This window comes from Phaethon lepturus, unplaced genomic scaffold, assembly GCF_000687285.1.
Source record: "Phaethon lepturus isolate BGI_N335 unplaced genomic scaffold, ASM68728v1 scaffold28762, whole genome shotgun sequence".
Lineage (NCBI taxonomy): Eukaryota > Metazoa > Chordata > Aves > Phaethontiformes > Phaethontidae > Phaethon > Phaethon lepturus.
The window spans coordinates 28458-51805 of record NW_010526036.1 but is presented as its reverse complement, the minus strand read 5'-3'; the positions used below and the strand labels follow the sequence as shown (position 1 = coordinate 51805).

Here is a 23348-nt window from a genome sequence, read left to right as displayed (position 1 = left end):
TAGCAGCTGTGCAGGCAAGTCCTGTGCCATGTGATCCAGAGCAGCAGGCCACACTGGTGTGAGTGGTGTAAGTGGTATAGTACTGGTGTGAGTGGGGAGCCCCTGCAATCTTTTAAGTTTTCCTCCCCACGGGCAGCTCCACTCCAGATCTCCTTTCAGCATCCTGAGAGAGTGAAACCAGCCATCCCTTGCCCTACTCTGCTCTTCTCCATCTTCCTTTCAGATCACAGCAAGTCCATTTGGGGGAGATTTTAAGGGAGAACGATCTGTTTCAGTTGTAAATATAACAATGTATGTGCACATATATATTATCCAGAAAAAAATTACTGTTTTCCAAGTCCTAGTGCAAACAGAAATTATTTTGAGACTTACCAAAAATTATCGAGTCCCAGGTAAAGCTAAGAAGAGTGTCATCGAAAGGGTTTACGTTGTGCTTTGGGATTTTTTAATTATTACTTTTTTATTTCTGCACCATCAAGAAGGGAAAGTTTTCTTAGTGCTGGATTGCCTTCAGAGACACACAGACGCAGAAAGAAAATGAGAAAATGGCTTCAGTTTTCACCGCCTTAGCTCCCAAGGGACAGAGGAGAAGGCAATTATTTTTATAGGATTTTTTTTCACTTTTCATTTTTCTTCCCAGAAATGGTATCGTGCTCTCATTTGCCATGTTTAGATCACACTTAGAGGAACCTTCGCTGACCATGGAATATAATTGAAATATTCACGGACCAAAAATTCCTTTCTCTTAAGGCAGCACAGCCACATTTATGTCTTTCAAGGATGTCTGCATACATTCATTTATAAAACATCCCTCCTAACTTACTCACAGCACTTGCAAAGGAAAATTAATTGAAAAAATAGGAGCCAAACCCCAGTTTGGAAAAAAACAACCCTGATCTACATCACTCAGGGCTGTTTCATGGATGTTGAGGGTGGTGAGTGCCACCTGCACATACAGAGAAGACACAAATCGTCCAGCTCATTGCTTTCAAAATGAACAGCTCTGCACTGCACTAGTGGGCATTTTAATGTCTTGTACAATGTGGTCCATGCCCTGAAGATGCAGCACAGGTGACCAAGAAGAGCAAGAGGTCTTTTCCCAAGAGCTAGTCTATGTGTCAGTGACTAGAGCTCATGCTGACACTGTTTATTTCCAAATTCCTGTAGTTTTCTCAGTGTCACTGATCTCAGCATCTCCTGGCTTTGCTCTGGATACTATAACACCTTTGCCATATTGCTATTCTAGTGCAACCTGCTGCAGGTGGAGGTGGATATTTTAGCTACTAACCTAGTAAGTCCAAAGCAAAGGAATTGCCACTATTTCTACAGGCTCTGCAGTAGCTGCTGTCTTCCAGCCCAGAAGGGGTTTTCCTCTAGGAGGGTCGTAGCTATATTCAGAGCGGTTGTGCCGGACCGCAGTTCTGCTAGAAAATGACACAGGCCATAGATTTTCCTGAAATGAATGCAGAAGCAACCAATAGAGTTGGCCATATAGCAGCTCAGAGTATTCAGCATAGAGTATTCAGTGGCCAGACATGTCAAATATCCTCAGATTCCATCAACCAGCAAATCTGGGTGGAAAAAGAGGACATGCCAGGGAAACCCAAACAGACGATGCATCTGTGACCCGACTGGCTGGAAACTGCTCCTGCTCAAGCAATCTTTCATTTAGGCACAGAGAGCCCTTGTACAGCAGTTTGCATCCTTTGTTCCTGATTGCTTTAAAGCAGAAGAAACTTTTCTCCTCTTGGCAACCTGGCAGCTTGCAGGTATCTTTGTACAGCAGAGATCCCATTCCTTACCTGCCCTCTTGGAGGTTGAATCACCTGCTAATGTGAAGCCAGAAATGGGCAGCCTCGTGCAATACTCTCTGAGTGCATGATTACTGACCTAGCCGAATGGCTGTCGTTTTCTTGCTCAGGCTTAATGGCTCCTTTCAGAGCTCTTATGGACCATGATTTAAATGTGCATGAGGAGTAGTTTTCCAAGCTTGTATTACTCACTCAGTGCTGCCTTAGAAAAGGCCAGCAACCACAGGGATGACATTTGCAGGGCATATTTTGCTCTCCACTTCCATTTATTATAAATCCTGACATTAAGCCTATGGGCTTGTCAGTTGTCTCATAGTGAGGGATTAGCTGTGTTACAGAAAACCCTTCTCAGGGCTGTATTTCAGCTACCAGGGCTCAATTCAAGTCTTGCACTTATAAATGCATAACTTAGCTCTGGTTGTAAACCAAGGATATTTACAGTCTGCTTGAACAAATCCCAGGAAGAAGTATCAGTGGAGCTGGGTTTTCTTTTGTCATCCCTGGTTCTGTTGGATGTTGGGAATATGGCAGAAATTCTTGGTTTGACCTCTTTGACTTTGCCATCTTACAGGGTGATGCTTTTAGCAATTATAGGAGACACTGAGGTGCACTTCTCCTCCCTTTGCTCAGGTGTTTCTTCTTCTTAGATGGAGAGTGGCTCCTGGGAGACTTGTACAGCTAAGAGGGTGCACATTAGAGCTGCTCTAAGCTCTGAACCATCACTGGCATTTCAGCAAGAGCACTAAAAATTGTACTGTGAATCACAGTACACAGTCTCAGCTTGTTCTCAGGCTCTGATCTGCCTATGGAGCAAGTCTGGCAGGAGTATCCCTAGAAGAGAATAAGCTTAAATGGCCACAAAACCATTTTTAGTACATTTGTGCTTAGGACAACAAGCAGCCAGACTTCAAACAGGACCATAATTGCATATTTGTGCTTACATTGTTCCCATGTCATTTTGAAATCTACCCCAGAGCTGCTCTGAAAAAGCAGAGAAACCTTCCAAAATAATGCAAATCTTTCATCTACTCTGCACTAGTGGTTCTGCTCCAAAACAGAGACGATGAATAAGGGAGCTTAAGCCTTTTGGTCATCCTGTCTGTTTGGCGACACCAGTTAGCAATACATCACAGATGAAATTAAGTTCACTGCCACTTCAGCACCATGTCTCTAGAAACCATGGTGATTTGTTCAGGTACTAGTTGAGGAACTGTGCTTCTTTTTCTGGGATCAGCTGCTTTAATCCAACCATTGCTATCAATTTGCACAGCTTTTCTGTGGTCTTGATGGATCAAGCCAGAGTCATGCCGGCAGCCTGCTGGAGTCTCTCCTCTCTGCAGACCTCCCCCAGCAGAGGAGAACCTGACAGTAGCTTTTCTGTCCCAGGCTTGTACATTATTTAGGCTGGTCATTTTTGGTAGCAGAGGCAAATATATTTGAAAGGGAAAAATAACTGGACTTCCGGGAGGAAAGCCAGTCTGAGGGTGGTTGGCTGTTTTCTGTCCTGAGATGATGCTGTGCTGCCAGGAAAGCTGGCCTCATTCCCTTCTGGCTCAGCTTCAATGTTGCCAAGAGATTTCCCAATACCATCTCAATTACCAGCCAGTGTGAAGAAAGCAGATTAGGGCTGGGTTTTCAGATCTAAGTCAAATTTACAGTGCTGTCAAATAAAGAAGAAAAACCCTTTGACATCCTTTGAATCCTTAAAACCTTAGTGCTTTCAGCTGGGATCATGAAGAGTGCAAAAATGGAATCCCACAATGCCAAGTTTTTTAGTCACTCTTGATTACAGCTGCACTTCCATGTTCTCCCCTGGGATACACTGTTCAGTGGGGCTGGGCACAGTGTAGGAAACACAACAACATTGCAGGAACAGTAGTCGCAATCACATCATCCTTTCTGTCGAAGTACAAAAATGAATCAAAGCAAGGAAGAGGGACCTGCCTGGGGTCATTCCTCAGGGCAGTGTCAGAGGGAATTTGGCATTCTGCCCTCCTAGTTCTTGGGGCCACACTTAAACTAACCATGGGGAGCTGAGGTATCTCTGAGCTGCTAAATAATCCAAATGGCCTTTGTGGTAAAGTTTAAACAAATTGGGCCTGTTAATTATCTTTCTCCTTTCTGCAGGGTGATGCCAATAGGTCAGACACAGATGAGGACAAGACATCTGCCAACTTTGATGATGATTTTGAGAAGCTAAAAGACCTCCGAGCAACAGGTAGAATTCTGCATTTTCCTGGGAATCTGAGAACTACAACTCTGCTTCCACAGTCATCTTTTCATAGAAACTTACGGGGAAAGTGGAAGAATCCATTTTATTTGGCAATTAATCTGATAACTATGTTAACACAGCAGCTATGCAGAAAGTGTTGGGAAAGCTAAATGAGCATTGATACTTCCTTTAAACAGATGTTCTTCTAATTTAAACTATACTAGAATATTTAGATATGTCTCATCATTTCTTCTGTATCATTACCATGGAATGGTTTTCTGACAGCAATATTCTCACAGTACTTCTCAGCAGCTTTTCAAATCAATCACGTTCTCATCTGTTCTTTTTGGTTTCTCACACAAATGCATTTAGGTGAGGTTTGATTGATGGAAATGTTGCTGTTCATTTGTGTTACAGGAGGGCCTGGCAATTGATTTGAGGTAAGGCCACTGTGTACTGGTGTAATAAAAACATGGAATAGTAGGTGACAGCCTTCACTCTGTAGAGTTTGCAGCCAGACAGGTGACAGGAAGGGTTCACGTATTTTAACAATGAATAGCGTGATGGTAATCAGGAGCCAGTTTAGTTCCTCTGTACTTTGATTCTCAGCTTCGGCTCTTGTTAGGTTTATGCTTCTAAACCAGGATTTGTTTCAGCTAAGGAAATGATACTGATTGCGGTGTGCAGATGGAATTCAGCTGAGGAAGCAGCAGAAGTAGTTTGTTGGGGAAGCTGAGACAGAGCTGGATCACAGCAAGGTGATGGAGCTGCTCAGCCTGCAGATGAAGCAACAAATTCCAAACACCAAGTGATCAAATGAATGTCCATTGCAAATAGTTGGCAAGGAACCCACACCACCAACTATGCACCAGCTTTGCACCAACTATTTGCTGAGCAGCTTCAAATAATAAGAAAGTTCTAGGGGGAACAAATATGGTCACCTCTTCCTAGGTAATACAGGAATAGAAAACAGGGCTGAACTTGTCATCAGTCAAAGTCCGTGAGTAATTGTGTGTCTCCATAAGCCTCATAGGTGCCAACCGGTGACTAAACAGCACAAGGACATTAACAATTCTATTACAATGCCATTGGTCTGTAAACAGATACACTGGCAAGAGAAACATGTTTGCAGATTAGCAAATTTTGAGCTGGATCTTCCACCTCTCAAAGTGAATGGCAGTGTTCCCATGGACTTCTGTGGTGCAGAAGGTATTTGTGCACAAGCCAGCAACTAAACAGATGATACAATAGAAGCACACTGCATTACAAAAGCAGCCAGTGGAAGAAAAATAGGAGCAGTAGTGCACACACTTGGATTTCTCACTGCAGACTTCTTTCCTGCTGGTCACAGATGCCCCCGTCCTTCCCCCTCCTTAAGAGATTCTGCAGTTATTAACCCACTAAGCTTAGTAAAGCAGGAGCTAGTTCAACTTTAGTTTTGTGTTTGAAAGTAGGCTTTTGCTTTTGAGTATTACGTCACTCCATAGGGCTGGAGGTGTTATGTCTGGTTTGTCTTCAGTGTGAATACAGTTTTTGCAGTCTGTACTTGCCATACAGCTAAAATAGATGCTTTCTGCAATTACCCCAGAGATGTGCCATTAGATTTCTCTGTTATAGGAGGATTACTCTTCTAAACCAGTGCATGTGTAAAAGCAACTTCCATTTACTATCCCCTGAACAGATAACTAAAGACTAATGTCTGCGTAGTGCCTTCCCCATGAAGGAACATAGAGCACATCAGAACTGCATAAAAATCTCTGTGCAAGACTGTATGACAAGGAGAAGAGAATAACTTCTTAGGGTGAATTTAGCCAGTCCTCGATGTTCTTTCCCTGGAAACTCTCTCCCAGCCCCCCAAAACCTCACTCTCTAAATCACAAGATACAGTGAGCAAAAGAAATTTCCTTTGGAGGGCAATGAGTTCCAAGTCCTGGCAGGGCTGAAGGCCTCTTAAAAGGTTGTGGCATTTGCCTTATGCCTTTCAACGTGGTGTGGGTGTTCTTATTGCCCACAGCATTTCATCTCCATTTAGCAGAGTTCCTAGAAGACCCAAGGAGCAATGTCCCTTTTGAAGAGTGATTTCTGTAGCTGTAGCTGAGCATTCACCTCGTATTCTTTCTCCCCTTCTCTCCAGAGATGAAGATGTACTCACTTGCCGTCACCCCAAATGGACACCTGGAGGGCAGGGGAAGCATGCCACCTCCTATAATCATGCGCACTGCTGCCACACCAATGCCCACACCGAAGTGTTCCCCACACATGGATTTAGTGCACACTTTTGTGGACTCGAGGAGAGGGAGTAATGCTTCGCTAGACCCCTTGAGCTATGATCAGAAGTCCTTGGTAGGTTCCTGTTGCTAACAACTCTCCCTCAAGTGCCTGCAAGCAGCACAGATGATATATATGTGTGTGTATACGTGCACATGTGTGTATATGTGCACATGTTGCTGGAAAATAAAAAGGAGGGCGACAGAGATAAGTATGTGGACAGGCAGGAGGAGAACAGAGTCAAGAGGGAGAAATGAATGGGTGTGCTATGCTGGGGCAGGACAGTGACAACATAACAGTCAAGGACAGTATATGAAGAGGGGAAACGGAGGAAAAAAGGTATGACCTGACCGATTGCCACCAGGCACAGCTCATGGAGCAGAGATCTGGCTGGAGCTGACTGCTTTGGCAGCTGATTGCATTTGGCCTGCAACGGGAGCAGGAGGGCAGTTCTATGAAAACAGAGGGAGCAGAGTTAATAGACAAAGTGGTTTGCTGCTGCTGCGTATCTATCCCATTCCTCTGCCCTGTAACTGCAATATCATGTTCAAATCAAGGCAGCGGACCATGAAGGCACTTCACACAGAGACAGAGCAACTATCCCCTTTGGTAAGCTGCTTAGTCAAGGTAATGCTTTTGAAAAGAAAATAGAGATGGCTGTTGTTTGCCTTGGGGTTTCATGGGATTGTGAGCTGCTGGAGAGGGTTGTTCATCGTTTGAATCCTTTCTCTGAGAGCACATCAGTGCCACCAGCAAAAGGAAGATGAAGCAGTCAGAGGAGAGCTGGCCAACACTGAGAAGGAGGAGGAAGGCAGTTTGCCTCATTTTGTGCTGGGAGGAAGCCATGGAGAGAAAAGGATTTTTCCTTCTAGCCTTTCCGCTCTGACCTTAAGTGCTCTCATCCTCACACCTACCTACCAGCCAAAGTGCACTGACACACTGATCAGTGCCAGAAATTTGCTGTAAAAGAAGCATTCATTCCACCTTCTTATGCAGCAAATTGAAGACAAAGTAATACAAACAGGGGCACAATTTCCAACAGACACTCGTGAGTCAGGTGCCAGAGCCCCTGGGAGCCAGGGGAGTTGTGTGCTGAAACCACTTGAACATGAGGAAAGAAAATGCCATGTCAGCAATAGTGTCTTTGGGTTCAGTTTTTATGCACAGTTAATGTTGCCAGGACAGTAGGAAGTCATGCAGCACAGAGGATTGGTAGCTGTGCTACAGGTGTAGTTCAAAGCGCACCTTCAGTGTGGGCTTAGCTGGGTGCTTGGCTCCCATCTCAAGGTATTGTCATGATAAAATTGGAGCAGTGAGAAAAGCTGGACGGGGAAGACATGCCTTGCAAGAAGAAGGGTCTTCCAGTCTGGGCAAAATGCCATATCCTTTGGCTTCCTCCAGCAAACAAACCCTCAAATGTCTTTCTCCTCTCTCAGTCCAGCCTCCGCAGTTCCCCTTGTGCCAACTGGGGCACCAGCAGCAACTGGGGAAGCCGACGCTCAAGCTGGAATAGCCTGGGCAGAGCCCCAAGCCTCAAGAAGAAGAACCAGTCAGGAGAAAGAGAGTCCTTGCTCTCCGGGGAGGGGAAAGGCAGCACAGACGATGATTCCGATGACGCCAAGTCCAGCACGGTCAGCAGGCCCTCGTTGCACCGCCGGGCAGAGTCCCTGGACTACCGCAGCTCCCTGGACCTGCCCGAGCTGCTCCAGTTGCCTACCATGCGCCACTCACTCAGTATCAGCCCCATGGCCGTTCTGCCTGCCGAGTACCAAGACTGCAATGGCAAGATGGTTCATGTCCCCAGCGAGTTCTTCCTGCGTGTCGACAGCCACAAGGAGGATGCCATGGACTATGACGACGATATGGAGGATGTGAGTTGAGGGGGAAACTGGGTGCTCATGCGTTAAGTGGCTTTTCCAATCCAAGAAGGCTGATTAAAAATCCAGCTTGGAAATGTTTTACTGCCTAATGGCTGGGGTAGACAAAACGAATCCAGATCTGAAGGATGGGCCTCCACTTCCCAAAAGGTGGGGGCTTTTTTAGCTAATGGGTTGGGCTGTTGCACTGCAGTGATCTCTAATGATGTAAAACTGCAAGGGGATGTGCACACATTTGCCTAGTTTTTGGACTGATTGAAATTGTCCCCCTTGCCCAGGATGCCTCCAAAACTGAGCTATAGGCAAAAGAGCTAGGTAATGTCTTTGCTAACAAGAGCTGTTTGGCATCTCGAGGCTCGAAAGCCTAGAAAGAGGGTTCTCTACTTAATTTTTGTTTGTTTGAGGCCCTTTTGGTTTTGACACAACTTTGGATCCCAAAATGATACCTGCCTAGGAGTCTTGCTTTGAGCAGCCCCTTTCTTCCACCCCTTTCCTCCCTGTTTTGTTGGACAAAGGTGACAACACCTGCCTTGTCCCAAAAGCCATGACTCCCTACAGGCACTATGAAATGCCATGTGTTGCCCCCTTTCACAAAAGAACTGTGAAAGTTGAAGAGGCAGAAAAATGAAAGAGGAAGAAAAGGTGTTTCTTCTTTTCTATCCAGAGTTACTGCTACCGAATTCGTAAAGTCCTGGAGCCCTACAAACCACAGTGGTGCAAGAGTCATGAAGACTGGTCCCTCTACTTGTTTTCCCCACAGAATCGGTAAGAAATCCCAGTGAAATGCCAGCCCACCAGTTTTTGTTGTAACGGAATATTACATTTCTAGCCAGCCTTCCTTTGAGAAAAATCCCTCTCTGATGCAGAAGCACTGAGAGTTTTAGAAATCCAATTTCTGATTTTTAGGTAACTTTTTCTGTTACACATGGGCAGAATTGTTGCATGGTTCATTCTATGCCTGTCTAGGAAGAAGGGAGGTTTCACCATCATTAATAATAGCTGTTATTACATCTTCTTTACTGGATTGATAATAAAGACTGAAGCTTGTGGAGAGACTAGTTCACCAGCTGGGCTGATGCTGGTGGCACAACTGCTGAAGACATGTCATTCAGGTAGGAGTCTCTTGCTGACCCAAACATCTGAAGGATATTTTTCTCCCCACCGTTTCTTCAGGTTCCGAGTGATGTGCCAGAAGGTCATTGCCCACAAAATGTTTGATCACGTGGTGCTGGTCTTCATATTTCTCAACTGCATCACTATAGCACTGGAGCGACCAGACATAGACCCACACAGCACAGTGAGTACCTAAGTCATTTTCTTCCTTAATCCAGATCTTAGTCTTGTCAGGGCAAGACCCTGCAAGATGAAGGATGTTTGTTTTCTAACGTCTTTAAATAACTTGCCTCTTTCTGTTGTTCCGTGTTTTACAGGAAAGGATATTCCTAAGTGTTTCTAATTACATCTTCACTGCAATCTTTGTGGCTGAAATGATGGTTAAGGTAATTACATCTTCATCCCATGGCCCATAGTGAGGGCTGGCAAAGACCAGAACATGACATAGTTATGATCTGGGTGAAGATTTAAATGTCTGTCTTCTCCTGGCTGTAGGTGGTAGCTCTTGGCTTTTTCTCTGGGGAGAACACCTATCTGCAGAGCAGCTGGAACGTCCTGGATGGAGTCCTGGTCTTTGTATCTATCATTGACATTATTGTCTCCATGGCATCGGCAGGCGGAGCTAAGATCCTGGGTGTCCTTCGCGTTTTGAGACTTCTGCGGACCTTGAGACCTCTCCGGTATGTTCACCAATAGGGTGGATGAGTTCGCTTTGTGTTGATAGATCAAGGAGTTTGAAAACATGCACATATTCCATCAAGGTCTTGCTTAGTAACACAAAAAGCTGAAACACAGTATGGGTATAATCGTCTTTGGGGAGCTCTTATCTAGTGAAACTGTTTGAAAATAGTGAAATTAATTATAATACAATTCATCTTCGCTAGCAAGGAAAAGAGCGGATGGAGTTTGGAGTGAGAGGTATTATCATGCTCAGGCAGTTAGTGCAGTAAATGCCTCCTCCATGCTGCATTTTTATCACCGTTTTACAAATCAGTCTGGCTTCTTGTTAAACCACACAACCTCACAGTCATTCCCAAGCAAAGAGGTTGCGTTGGCTGGGAGAGAATTTGCAATTGAACAGGTGCTGACAATAATTTGATAAGCTCCAGCATCTCTACCTGCTGTCCTGTGCCTGCATATCTAATGTTACTGCAAAACAATTTAGCGCTCAGCTAGGAAGAAGAAGGGGAGACACTTTCAGTATTTGAGAAAAGGAATAAAGAACATTTGTATTTTGTTTACGATTATGCAATAACAAAGAGTGTTAATGCTTGGGGGATTTTTATCAGCGCACGACTCCTGTTCTATTTCCAGCCTGCTTGGCAAGAAACACAAACCTTTTTACATGAAATTTCAGGGGAAGTAAGATAGGCACCTCCTGAAACGTGTAGGCTTTCTGATGAAAAGCAGCTTGCTTATGAGACTAATAGGAAGAGGCAGTCTTATTTAGGCCCATGACCACAAGAACAACAGCTATTTGTCTGCTGCTCTGTATTTCCTTAGTGACAACTGACTTTCTGAGTGTTTCTGTCTCCTCTCTTGCTCCCATGCTCTGTTTTGCTGGTGGCCACGAGGTCCCCTTGCAGTCCTGGCTCACCAGGAGCCACTCTGGGTCACCCTGGACAAGCCTTGGCCTGGCAGCACCTCAGGGCACCTAACACACATAACTAGGAACAGAAATCGGGGCATAGGCAATTCATAAGTAAATGTAAGGGGAAAAAAGGGAATTGGTCTTGGAGAATAACTAGGCCAGATCCTATTAATAGAGAGGAATTCATCACCTGTCACGACAGCTTCACTTATCACAGCCTCTTCTAGGATAGTCCAGGGACCACTGCTAACGCTTTGTAGGTGTAGTTCAGACTGCCACATTATTTGCTGCCAAACAAGACCCTATTGAAATGCTTTGTCCCTGCAGCATACAACCCTCCTCTTTGCTCTGTGTTTGGCAGGCATGAAAGCATCATTAGCCATGCAACCTCAAGCTACCTGCAAGGACTCATACCCTCTCCCCTCTACCAGCACCTCCTAAAAAAAAGCTTTGATGTTCTTTGGTCAAAACACCCACCTTCCCAGAAAAGCTTGCTTGGGCTAGTTACACTTATGTGTGCAAACACCTTTTTCACACACCCATGGGAGAGCTGTTCTCCAAGCACTCATACAGGAAAGAAAAACACTTGTTCTCTGTAATACCCAAAAGCTGCTTCAGGCTGTGCTTGGAGCATGCCTGGCCTCTCACAGCCCCGCAGAAAGCAAGCTTCTCTTTAATGGGATGACCCTTTGGCTGTGGAGCTGTTGATCACAAGTTCCTGTTAGCTAAGAGTCAGTTCAGGAACTAATTAGGAAACAAATTGAAATTACTTTGTTTGAAAAGTTGTCATGGGGCCCAGACCAGTAGGGCAGGTGAGCACTTGTGCCTGTAGAAAGAGGACAAGACATGCTCTCTAGTACCACTGTGAAGCTGGTTACTCATGTTATGTTAGGAAGCAGGCTCCTGCCTGGCGTGTGTCCCTCTGCTTGGATCAGAGAGACCTCAGAGGGGATCAGCTCTCTGCACTTGAGGTACAAATAGCTCTGTGGTAGGAACCTCTGTGATATTTTGCCTTTAGAGACTATTCCCTCGTCACTGTTACTAGTAAGCAGTTGCCCAACACCCTGCTGACAGGGTATCTTACACTTTTTTAATTCCATCTAACGCAACTGTGAATGTTCTGGTTGTCCAAATAAGTCACTAATCATCTCTGAATGCTGCCTGGAGGTAGAGGAGGGTTGTGTTAGCTTTACTGCAGCCCAAGCAGAGGAGGAAAAGCAACCATATGATAACAGGGCATGCGTAAAAAATAAAAGCTTTATTGTTTTGCCATTTTTTCCAGAGTCATCAGCAGAGCCCCAGGTCTGAAGCTGGTGGTAGAAACCTTGATCTCCTCTTTGAGGCCTATTGGGAATATTGTTCTCATCTGCTGTGCTTTCTTCATTATCTTTGGGATTTTAGGGGTCCAGGTACAGTATTTCCCTCACCACAGCCATCTGTAAGTGACTGCTGCAAAAGAGAAACTGTTTTTCTCACCAAAGAGAAAAGGTGGAAGTGATAAGCTTAAATTTCTCCAAAGGAATATTTCAGTTAGGTATTAGGAAAGAAGAGACAGGCCCTAGAAGAAATGCTTTTGGGTGGGGTTGGCATCTGCTTCATTGGAAGGTTCTCAGGGTTGGAAGAGCAGACCTCCCTGATGAACAGCATAGCACCAGCTAAGCCTGCCTGAGGGTAGGGGAAGGAAAAGACAAATTCCCAAGATCCCCCCTGGCTCTGTGTGCTAGGATGTATATAATATCTCTTCCACAGATGGGAGATTGTTATCCTCCCATCAAGACAGAGCAGGCCTGCAGGATCACCTTCCTTCCGTGGCTGAGGCATTACACAACAATGTCTCAGGACCTGAAGTTTCACCAGAGGTGTTTTCCTCTGGTGTTAACCATGTGTGTTAAGACAGGTAGCTGAGCTGGAAGGAAAGGAATCTGAACTTGACAAACAAGGGGAAAGAAAGATAAATCAGGGGACAGACTTTTCAAAGCTGCTGCTTTTTAGGTTTTTGTTTTTTGTTTTTTGTTTTTGCTTCTCAAATACAGCTTTTTAAAGGCAAGTTCTACTACTGTGATGGTCCTGATGTAAAAAATATCACTACAAAGACTGACTGCACTAACGCACGCTACAAATGGGTTCGGCGGAAGTACAATTTTGACAATTTGGGACAGGTAAAGTCCTCATTGCAGGGATTTTCTGTACCAGTTTTTAATGGATGAGCACTTAAAATGTGTTCCTTGAGGAGGGTGTGGAACCTCTGTCATAGGAAGTTTTCAAGAATGACGTAGGCATTCATCTATCAGAAGCATGCCTAACTGTGTAAAAATGGATCAGATCACCTCTTGATCTCTTGCACCCAGACTTCCTAGGGTTATACAATTCCTTGTTTATAGGAGAGTGTTGTCTTAACGCCACTGCTTTTGCATGCAGTCCTGATGCATGGACCTCAACTGTCACTTTTAGTCTCGATTTCTAGCTGTTATGTTTGCAAATGAAAAAAATAAGTTGCTTTATACTGGCTGAAAAGCAAGACAGCCATAGTAGGACCCAGAATATATTATTGCTTTTTAAAACCCCCTGACATTGGGCCAGCCTGACATAGTGATTTTTAATCATGCTTTGGTGACCAGAAAGCCTGATGTGTCTGAGCAAAAGTCAGCCTATATGTGAGGGAAAAGGAGCATTAACAACCATAGTTTGCTCACTTTTAAGCCAGATACGGAAACAGGTAAAAGCAAGCCACAATATGTTCATTTCTCCACCAACTCCAAGCCAGATGATATGTTATGAGTTATGGATTTGCTGAGCATTGTCTGTTGTTAGTTTCTTTTCTGGGGACTAAAATGCAAGACCAGTGTTTTCTGTTTGTTTGTTTTCTTATAGGCCCTCATGTCCTTGTTTGTCCTCTCCTCCAAAGATGGCTGGGTGAACATCATGTACGATGGTTTGGATGCCGTGGGTATTGACCAACAGGTACATGTACTGATGTGATACTCTGATGTCTAGATGTGATACTCTTAGAAGTCTCATGCCTGGGTGACTCTGATGCTTTTGAAGTCCCAGAATGAGCACAGCTATAGGACCTTCTTGAGGTCCTGACTGCCCACTGGGCTGCCAAGGTTTTCCATTCTCCAATGAATAGCTTTTACAGTGGCTGCGCCCCATGTAGTACACAAACAAGCATGGGGTTTTTAATTAGAATGATGGTACTTGAGAAGTGCCAGATGTGCCATTGCACTGCGGCTTCACGGAAGGCATGATGAATAAAAGCAAACTCACACGAGGTGGGAAACGACCAGGAATGCTGTGAAAGAGACATTGTTAAGTTTGTGTGTTAGGTGGCATTTGCAAAGGAAAGTCAAGAGTCTTAGATGAGTAGTACCCCATCATAGCTCCAGTAACAGCTTGTACTTTATTTTCCCCTGCTTCTGAGGATCTCATACAACAGAGAAACATTAACTATGAGCCCACATCTCAGAAAAATAATCTGGAGCCTATCTTTAACTAAAATGATCTCTCAGGTGGAATGATGCACATCCACTGAGATTTATCTTAAGCTGTATGAAATAAATGCCAAAACAATTAAACACTGTAAGCCAGTTTACGGAGGCTAGAACAGGTTTTACAATAAAAGTAAAATTCTAGTTGGTGAGAGAGTGAATGAGAGGAAATTGTTTTGGGAAAAATCTCTTAACTCCTCTCAGGCCATTCCTCCCTGCTCCAAAAATGTACTGTGCTGTCTTGTTGCTAGAGAGTGCTCAATATTCTGACTTACACACATCTTATCTATGCTGCTTCTCTCCTGTTTTCTAATTCCCCACCTCACCAGCCCATCCAGAACCATAACCCTTGGATGCTGCTCTACTTCATCTCCTTCCTGCTCATCGTCAGCTTCTTCGTGCTCAACATGTTTGTGGGGGTGGTGGTGGAGAACTTTCACAAGTGCCGACAGCACCAGGAGGCGGAGGAGGCCCGGCGTCGGGAGGAGAAGCGGCTGAGACGCTTGGAGAAAAAGCGCAGGAGTAAGGAGATATACCTGTCTGGTCGGTAGACTGCGTTACAAACCAAAATCTTTCTGAGCCCTGCCTGCTCCCAAAGCAAGACTTTCATTTTCCTTTGGTTTTGTTTCCATGGGATTCAAGAGGCTGGTTTGCTTCGTTACCTCTTTGGCGGTACCTTAAGTCTTGGGTTGCCAACACCCTGGAATTGTCCTCTACAAGCCTGATGTAAAGCATTACCTGTTTACTTGGCTGGGGAGAAAATCCTCCTCCAGGCAGAGTCCTCTATCATGTTCTGCAAGGCAAAGTTGTCCCAAGCACCGAGCGGGAGCTTGCGGTGTGACTGAGGGATGCAGTGAGTAAACAGCTGCAATGCTTACTGTGTGTGTGAAGGCCAGTCCCGAGGGTAGCCCTGTGGCTTAATGTGCCTCTTGCATCTGATGATGGTGGTGGTTTGATTTATTAATTCTTTTCTTAGACAAAATAATTGTGATGCTTTTTAGAGTCCTAGCGCATGACCCCGCATGCCACAAACATGCTGCATGAGGGCATGAACAACGACAGCCCTGGGGAGACGAATGGAGCCCCAGGATGGGGTTGTCCAGAAAATTCTTCTCTGGAAGATGTCCATTACAAGAGATGCTTGCCCCATCACAGGCTGGGGGAGCCTTTCACTGCTGAGCAATGTGCTGGGAGTCAGTTTGTCCTTGCAAAGAGTCTACATGCAGGCTGATGCAGGGCCATTAGGGTGCAAAAGAAGGCCTTTAGCTGAAATCCGCTTAATGGATATAGTAGGAACCATCAAACCAGACCACAAAAACACCTGAGCTTGTGCTCCTTTCCTGACCCAAACTTTCCCAGGGGTTTTCATGTATTAATTCTCACCTCTACTGCTCCTTGGCAGGCTCCACCAGGGACAAACTGCCTATAGCATCTGGTGGGTATTCCCAGGGAAACTGCCAGGAAACCAGCCACACCGACTTCCCAGCCAGTTTTAGTGATCAGGGGTAGCCTGCACTAGATGCTGGCAAGCATTTTTTAGAAGTAAGTATGGGAACATGGCTTGGCCACTGTAATCAAAGATGAGCTTAGTCAGAGATAAGGCTTGAGTGCTTCTGGCCCTGCTTGCTGCAGCAGTCCTGTGGCTCTCTGCCTAGCAGTGTGCTGCCCTGTGTAATCTCCTCTAAGGACCTAATATCTCATTGTGGCGAATGGCTAGTTTTCTCCAAAACATCAAGCCATAGGTATCCATTTTCAGCTGGGAAAACTGCAGTTAGGTCAAATAGTCTTTTGCCTGGCTCTAAGGACGTAGCAGTCAGAGGCTTTGCTAGTAGAAACCCCAGCCAATTTCCTCCATCCACCCATGCTTCAGTCGGAAGGCAGGCAGCTGTATCCCTCGAAGCTCCTCTCCTGCTCTTGTGGTCCTCTTTATTGGAGGCACGGGAGACCTCAGCACTAAATATCTGCACCATGATCTCCACAGGGCCTTAGTGACAGACTGACCTGACACCACAGTGAAGGCCAAGCCCATTTCATTTTAGCTCGTTGTGAGTTAAGTAGCTGGGTTAAAATGAAATCTAGATCAAACTAGCCAGCTGCAAACAGACATTGAATATCTTCAGAGATTTAGAAGAGTTCAAATGCAATTTCATTTCCCTTTTCCCATTTTGGTTTTTGAGTTTGAGGTTCCAGCTAGGATTAGAAGTGGAAAACCTGAAGGCAACATTTCCAGCACAATAAGAGAAATTAGTTTCAGGCTCTCAAGAGTCCTCCTGTTTGTGCAGTATTTCTACCCCAATGTGCTGACCCAAGAAGACATTCAGATAAACTCAAAGTTTATATGGGAGAAAAAAAAAGCTTATTTACAAAGAACATTAAGCATCCTTAGAGAAAATAGACTGGGGCACCAGTAAGGAGGGGTAGCTTAACCAGAGCCAGTTGCTGTTCCTAATTACTAAGTACAGGCTTGTCTGTGGCTTGCTGCTTAGACACCGAAAGGAGCCAGTCCCTGTCAAAGTGATGGACACTGTTACATTGCCCCTTTTTATCTGGAAGGGTAGAGTCAAGGAGATATTTCAGACCACAGACCCAGGCATTGCACAGATGTGGGTTGTAACATTTCACTGAGAGTGTGCAGGGAGGAGGACAGCTTTCTGGAAGGCAATCAAGTCCAATATAGCAACTGAGAGGCTAAACGTTTGGCCATGTGCTGGGCTTCCAGGAGGTTACCTCAGATCGTCTGGCTCTGAGGTCTCCTACCTTCCTGTGTTCAGCATGGACAGCTTGGCATCCAAATTTGAGCTGTTAACAAGATGAAATCAAATATCTGATACGCATTTGGAAGATTACTATTTACATTTTAATGGATTTTTTTAATTTAAACGGGAAGACTTTTCACGTCCTGGGTAATTTAGAAGATGACGGATTTGGTGAAAAAATGTGGCAGACTCAGAAAGATGTGAGATGTGGTCGGTGCCATGCGTGGCAGAGTCTCTGTGGGGGAGTGTCTGTGTGCACATGCAGGCATGGGATGCTGCGCGGTGACAGCGGGCTGGCCAGCTTTCCACGTGCCCCAGCACTGTGTGTCTCACCCGTACGGAGGAGCGGGCGAGAGGCCAGTCCCCACGGGACGGGATGGGCACAGGTGGTTCCTCGGAGGAGCAAGGAGCCTACGTTGGGAAGCCTAGCAGGGAGCCCTGCTTTTACTTCAGTTGCCATTTCGAGCATTTGGCCTGAAGAGACCAAAAGGGGAGGAAGAATTAGAGCTGTTAACAGCAGTAAAACTCAGCATAACTAACGGATGTACTATCTGGGCAACACCCGTCCATCTGGACTCGCCCTGCCTGCCTGGCATCTTGTCTTTGTGTCCTGTCTCCTGTCTATAATGTCCTCTGTGTGTAGCAACCCTGTGTGTGTTTCTGTGTATTGAGGTCTTTGGGCATTTGTAGGTACCCACACACACAGAAATGCACCACTGAGCCATAGTAGGCTTGGGCTTAGGCCTGGAAATGTGTTAAGCCTCAGTTTATCAGTGCCTGGATGGTCCCATCCGAGCAGGCGCTGGGTACAAATCCCAGGCGCTCAGGCTGGGTCAGGATTTGGACCCTGTGTGCAGGGCTACGAGCCTGGCAGAGGGATTGCTCCGTGGAGGACCCAGCCCTGCAGCAGGACACAGCTCCTTCATTAGACCCCGTGCAGGTGGGATGGGGAATCATCATGTGTCTGGTTTGAGGGAACTTTTCAGGCCTTTCAGGAGGCTGAAAAGTCTGGCAGGAAGGTCCCTCTCAGCCCGCATCTCTGCTGTCAGATATCACCTCAGACCTTTCCAGAAAATTTCTTGTCTACCATCTGATGGCCACTTTCATGGAGCGATAGAGAGAGGGCGACGCCTCACACCCCAGAAGACACTGAGTTTCCCAGTTAACTCTCACATGAGAGAAGAGGGCAGGGGTTGAATACACCGTTGGAATGCGTTTGATGTGGTTTTAAAGGCAGAACTGCACAGCGTACTTCTTCATGTGAAGGTAAAAATTCAAGATAAACAAAAATATTTTCCTGACACAGTCACTACCTCCATCCACTATATCTACTATGTAAATAAGTGTAGTGTAATTTAATAATCCTGCAGCTCCTAACCTTTTAATGAGGTTCTCGGAAGACACAGACTGAAACCAGCCTCCCCAGATTAAAGTTTTTGATTAAACCCACATGGATCAGCTTGATCTCCTCTCTGCTTAGGATATGGGGCCAAATCCAACCCGGCTGTATCTGCTGTGAAGCCAGCAGCCCCTGGCCCGCTGAGCAGAGCACGACGTCAGGTCAAACGCAGGCAGTACCCTGGGCTTCAAAGGCTGCAAGCGGGGTCTGGGTGATGCTGTGTGCCGAAAGCAGTGCAGGCAACACTGGAAAAGCTGGAAATGCCTGACACAGGCTGGGGGAGGCCCTAGCTGGGGAGCAGAGAGTGCCTTTCAGTAGTGTCACCAAGTCACTGGTCCCTGGGAAGACCCCAAAATCTGAGAGCTGAGAAAAGGCAAATGCTTTTTCCCGATTTCCACTCTGTACGAGAGGAACGTGGCCACAGCTGTGTTTCTCTGAGGCATTTTCCAACAGAGCTCAGCATCTGGGCATTGTAGAAGGAAGAGGCCAGTTTTGTTCTGAGACCCAGCAGAGATGCCTTTCAGAGCACTGACTGTACGCCTTTCTCTCTAGGGGTGAGCAATCATGGGCAGCACACAGTGGTATTTAAATTAGTCCGTGCTCTCAATGCCACAACCATCTCTGTATCCAGCAGAAACATTTGAGCTGTAACTAAGATTTTGGGCACTGCATATCTGTGTCTTTAGTATTTCCAACTAGGGAATTATCAAACCATCTTTCTTATTTTTCCAGGCAGCTGCAGGTATAGAGCTACTCTGTGCCAAGCATGCATATAAACCCATTAGGGCTTTCTAATGTTTCATGCAGAGGAGAATAATGGAGGAGCTGTAGCTAGTAATTGTAATGCCAACCTAAATGCTTTTAAGCTAGGAGACAGTGCTTCATTAATTTTTGTGTCAGCAGAATCACAAGCAAAGTTTAAATAATCTTCAGAGAGGTGAGATTCAAGCATTAGCCAACATCTAGAAGTGGGGATGAGAAAGGACTGTGGTTTTCCTTTTGCATATGTTCGATGGTTTCTCCTTTCCCTGCTGCATTTCCACCAATTCAAACCGTCAGCTGCAGCTGAAAGGATAGTTGTCTGTGTTTGATAGAAGTCTGCTAGTTGGCTGATTGGAGTCTCATCCCAGAAACGATTTCCCTGGAGAAAACAGGCACAGGTTGCATTTTGCCTGCTGTAATTAACGATGCATTAGGTCTCCCCTGTTTGCTGTGCCCACATCCCCACAGTCCACTGTTCTCCTCATACAGGTTCTTCTGCAGACCCCTTGTCTCTGGTTGAGCAGGCTGTAGCAGTAGGTGTGTGCAGTGACCACTTATACCCAAACTGGGGAGAATAACGTAGTATATTCTCACTAAGAGGTAAAAATGTGTGTCTGAACTGAAAGGAGGTCAGAGCCACTTGCTGTGCTGTTGGCTGAAGTAAAACTTCTGTTCCTAAAGGGTCCAGGAATGAACAGTGACCCAGCAGAGCTGGGGGCCTTGGAGCTCTGAAACGCAGCCTCCCTCCTGCTCGGAGCGGGTCAGAGCTGCGGTGACGCTGTGTGGCTGATCTCTCACTGCTTTCGCCCTGCTGCAACCCCTCTGCCTTCGGGTTTGTCCTGACCCAACACCAGCATCGCCGAGAGCAGAAGCTGGCCTGTCCTTCCTGCACACCCCTGCTCACTTCTGTTAGCCTCGCATGAGCGGTATCTCCTCTAATGGACATTGCATGGGTTACTGCACTGAGCATGGCAGTGTTGTTGCATGTGTTCCAGCGCGTTGTCAACTTTATCCCAGACTGTCCGTGTATGTGTCCCCCCAGGAGAAGTTTCTTCTTCATCTGTTAGCCTGGCTTCAGGGATGTAGCGCATCCTAAATGAGTAAGGCATTTCCTAGTGCTCCCTCATCCCAGCTCAAGTTAAACCTATCCCAGGTTTTCTGAGCAACCAGTTGGCCAGGCATAGCCAGTGCTGAGTGCTGGCAGAGGGTACAGACACAGACCTCTGTGACACTTTCACGCAATAAAACAGACCCACCCTTATGACTGGGTGGTTCCTCTTTACTATTTGTATACCCAGCCCGTGTAAAGAGAGAGTTGTGTTGCTGACAACAACAGTTTGTTTGTTTTCTGTTCAGCGGCTTTACAGTGGAAGATGTCTTCTTGGGATTATGCTTTAGAATTATATAAATAGTTTATAAAATGTAATAAATACCTGATCTTTTACTGAAAAGTTAATCAGTGGCTGCATTTGTGCAGGTTAGAGAGTAGTTGGAGTCACCTACAGCCTGTTTTCCCTATGTGCTGATAGCCAGTGTATTCACACACTGCCCATCACTGCTAATGTTCTTCTGAGATCCATTAACCTACCGTTAGTCATTAATAAATAGCCTCTCAATATAAAATTTTACTATTTGGGGTATTATCAGACCTCCCAACAAGCTGATTTTTTGCATTCCCAAGAAGACAATTCCAAAAAAAAAAAAAAAAAAAGAAAAAGTATGCCATAATCCTGAATATACATGAAAGCACATTATACAGACTTAAAAAAATATTATACTGCAATGTTTTTATTATTATTTTTTAGACACACCGGACGATTAGCCGAGCTCAGTAGCAAAGACAGCCCTACCAGTCCAAGATGTCTGGTAGGACTAAAGCACATGAAAGCAACAGAAAAATGCATTCAAAAACAATTGTGTTTGCTTTCATCTTGTTTTTCCACACCCATTAGCAGGAAAAATAAGTCCAGGTGACCCCAGTCAGAAGGAAATGTTTTTTCAAATGCCTCCACTCCACTTTTAACTACCAGAAAAAATAGTAGTTGAAAGAGAGCAGCAGATTCAGTTTCCCTTTATCCAATTTATTTTAGAGTTTTGGACTCTAATCTGGCATCAGTCGCACTACCAAAAAAAACCCCCACATTTCAAGAGTCACTCCATCTGAAAGATATTAGCAAGATGAGAGGAGTGGAAAATGTATTTCAGGGGGTCACTGAGTACTTTTGAACCTATTTCCCCTCCTTAATTTTAAGGTGAAGCAACTCCTTTTCCCCAGCTCCTCATGCATTTAAAGCTGAATTTGCTGAAACATTTGCAAAAAAAAACCCCTCTTCATTAAGAACAATCCTGCTCTGACTTAGTATGACCTAACATGTCTCTTCCACTTGCAAAATCTACAGTAATGCTGACTTTGGCCTTAAATACACTCTGAATTTTTACATTTCTTGTGTTTGAAAAGAATTCGACTCCATCTGAGTGCCCACAGCCATCTTGTGGTCACAGTCTAATTTGAGAGAGACACGCGCAGTAAATACAACTCAGTCTCAGGGCAGTGTCCAAACGCTCCTTGGAACAGCCTCGGGAACTTGGTCATGTACAGAAATTTCCCCATTTCAAAGAGAAGAAAGGAGCAGTCGTGACCAGAGGCAGAGATAGAAACTTCACATGGTCATAGCCTGAATGTTTTTTTAGATGCAACCATGCCCTTGTTCTTATATTTCCCAAGGACCTTGTGCTGACAGTCTTTGTCAAGACAAATGCTGAGCACCCCGCTCCATTGCTGTTGATGCTCTCCTGTGCGCTGCTAACCCTCACGCATGTGTCCTTCTTTGCCACAGGCATCGCTATGTTTTCCTTAGACCTTTAAAATCCACCAAAAGCCTTCCCTTGCAGAAGCTGAGCTCAGGTTATGTTCTTCACTAACTTATGTGGGTCATGACTGACATCAGCGGGATTAGGAGATGCATATCAGAGTCCAGACTGATGAGACCTGCCCACGGCCCTTCGTCTAAACTGGAGTTGAATCCTTGCTGGGTTTGAAGCTTTTCTCTTGGCTTTGGGTCTCATTTCCATCCTGCTTCTCACCCTTCCTGGTTTGTGGCAAGGGTCCCATTAAGTGAAAATCTTGTCCTCTAGCCTGAGAGACAGCAGTAAGAAGAGAGAGCACTTGGGAGAAAAACAGACCTAGTTGTCAAAGCTGTGGAGATCCATCCTGCAGGCACAAGAGTTTTGGCTCAGCCTGATAACCCCACTATGGTTCCTGAAGGTGCTAGGTAGAAGCATTTGGCCATTTCATGTGGCTTGCTTGAATCAGTTCTCCCACATGCTGAATCCCCGTGTGTGTAAGACGTGACCCACGGGCCACACTGTGATGGCTGTCAACCATGCAGCAGGGCCTGCGTTCATTGCGTTGCCTTTTTTTTTCTGCAGAAGCCCAACGCAGGCCTTACTACGCTGACTATTCCCCAGCACGGAAGTACATTCACACCCTCTGCACCAGCCACTATCTTGATCTCTTCATCACGTTCATCATTGGGGTCAATGTCATCACTATGTCAATGGAGCACTACAATCAGCCAAAGGTAAGAGCCACCATCAACGTGTTGGCTGTGAAACACAGCAGTGTGGGGTAGCAGAGGACCTGAGGACTGTATCACTGTTCCCTTGGGATACCGTTGACCAGTGAGGTCTGCAGCCAGCCCTGCTTCCCTGCGACCATTCCCTGGTGCTTGAAAGCGTCGGCAGGCTCCAGACTCAGCATTGCAATCCATCTAACTCTAGGCCAGCTCCAGCATTTGGGAGTCACTTGCCCCAGTCAAAAGCTTGATTTTCCTGCTCTTGCATTAAAAAAGCAGAGAATAACGCTAATGGAGAGTGACTAAGACCAGTCCAAATACTTCTTTCCTGATCCTAGTCGTGACTGACCCTCGGACTGCAAAACAGTCCAGAGTTGTAGAATAGCCTATTAACAGATATAAACATGGAGTTAATGCATGCATAGCAACGTTTCTTTTCCTCAATGAATTTAGAATAAACCAACTCTTAAGCACAACCCTTCTTTTCTTCATGTAT

General features: G+C 45.5%; 1 protein-coding gene across 1 annotated transcript in view; it reads left to right on the top strand.

The window, feature by feature from the left end:
* LOC104617595 (voltage-dependent T-type calcium channel subunit alpha-1H-like) overlaps positions 1 to 23348 on the top strand; it is a gene marked incomplete at its 5' end in the record, with an annotated part of 82925 nt that overhangs the window by 32930 nt on the left and 26647 nt on the right. The window contains 12 exons of the mRNA XM_010282953.1: positions 3939 to 4029; positions 6158 to 6366; positions 7728 to 8162; positions 8833 to 8933; positions 9342 to 9465; positions 9599 to 9667; positions 9777 to 9961; positions 12155 to 12281; positions 12906 to 13031; positions 13744 to 13833; positions 14690 to 14903; positions 22707 to 22858. Coding sequence (XP_010281255.1) covers positions 3939 to 4029; positions 6158 to 6366; positions 7728 to 8162; positions 8833 to 8933; positions 9342 to 9465; positions 9599 to 9667; positions 9777 to 9961; positions 12155 to 12281; positions 12906 to 13031; positions 13744 to 13833; positions 14690 to 14903; positions 22707 to 22858 — 1923 coding nt within the window. The remainder of the gene's footprint in view (positions 1 to 3938; positions 4030 to 6157; positions 6367 to 7727; positions 8163 to 8832; positions 8934 to 9341; positions 9466 to 9598; positions 9668 to 9776; positions 9962 to 12154; positions 12282 to 12905; positions 13032 to 13743; positions 13834 to 14689; positions 14904 to 22706; positions 22859 to 23348) is intronic.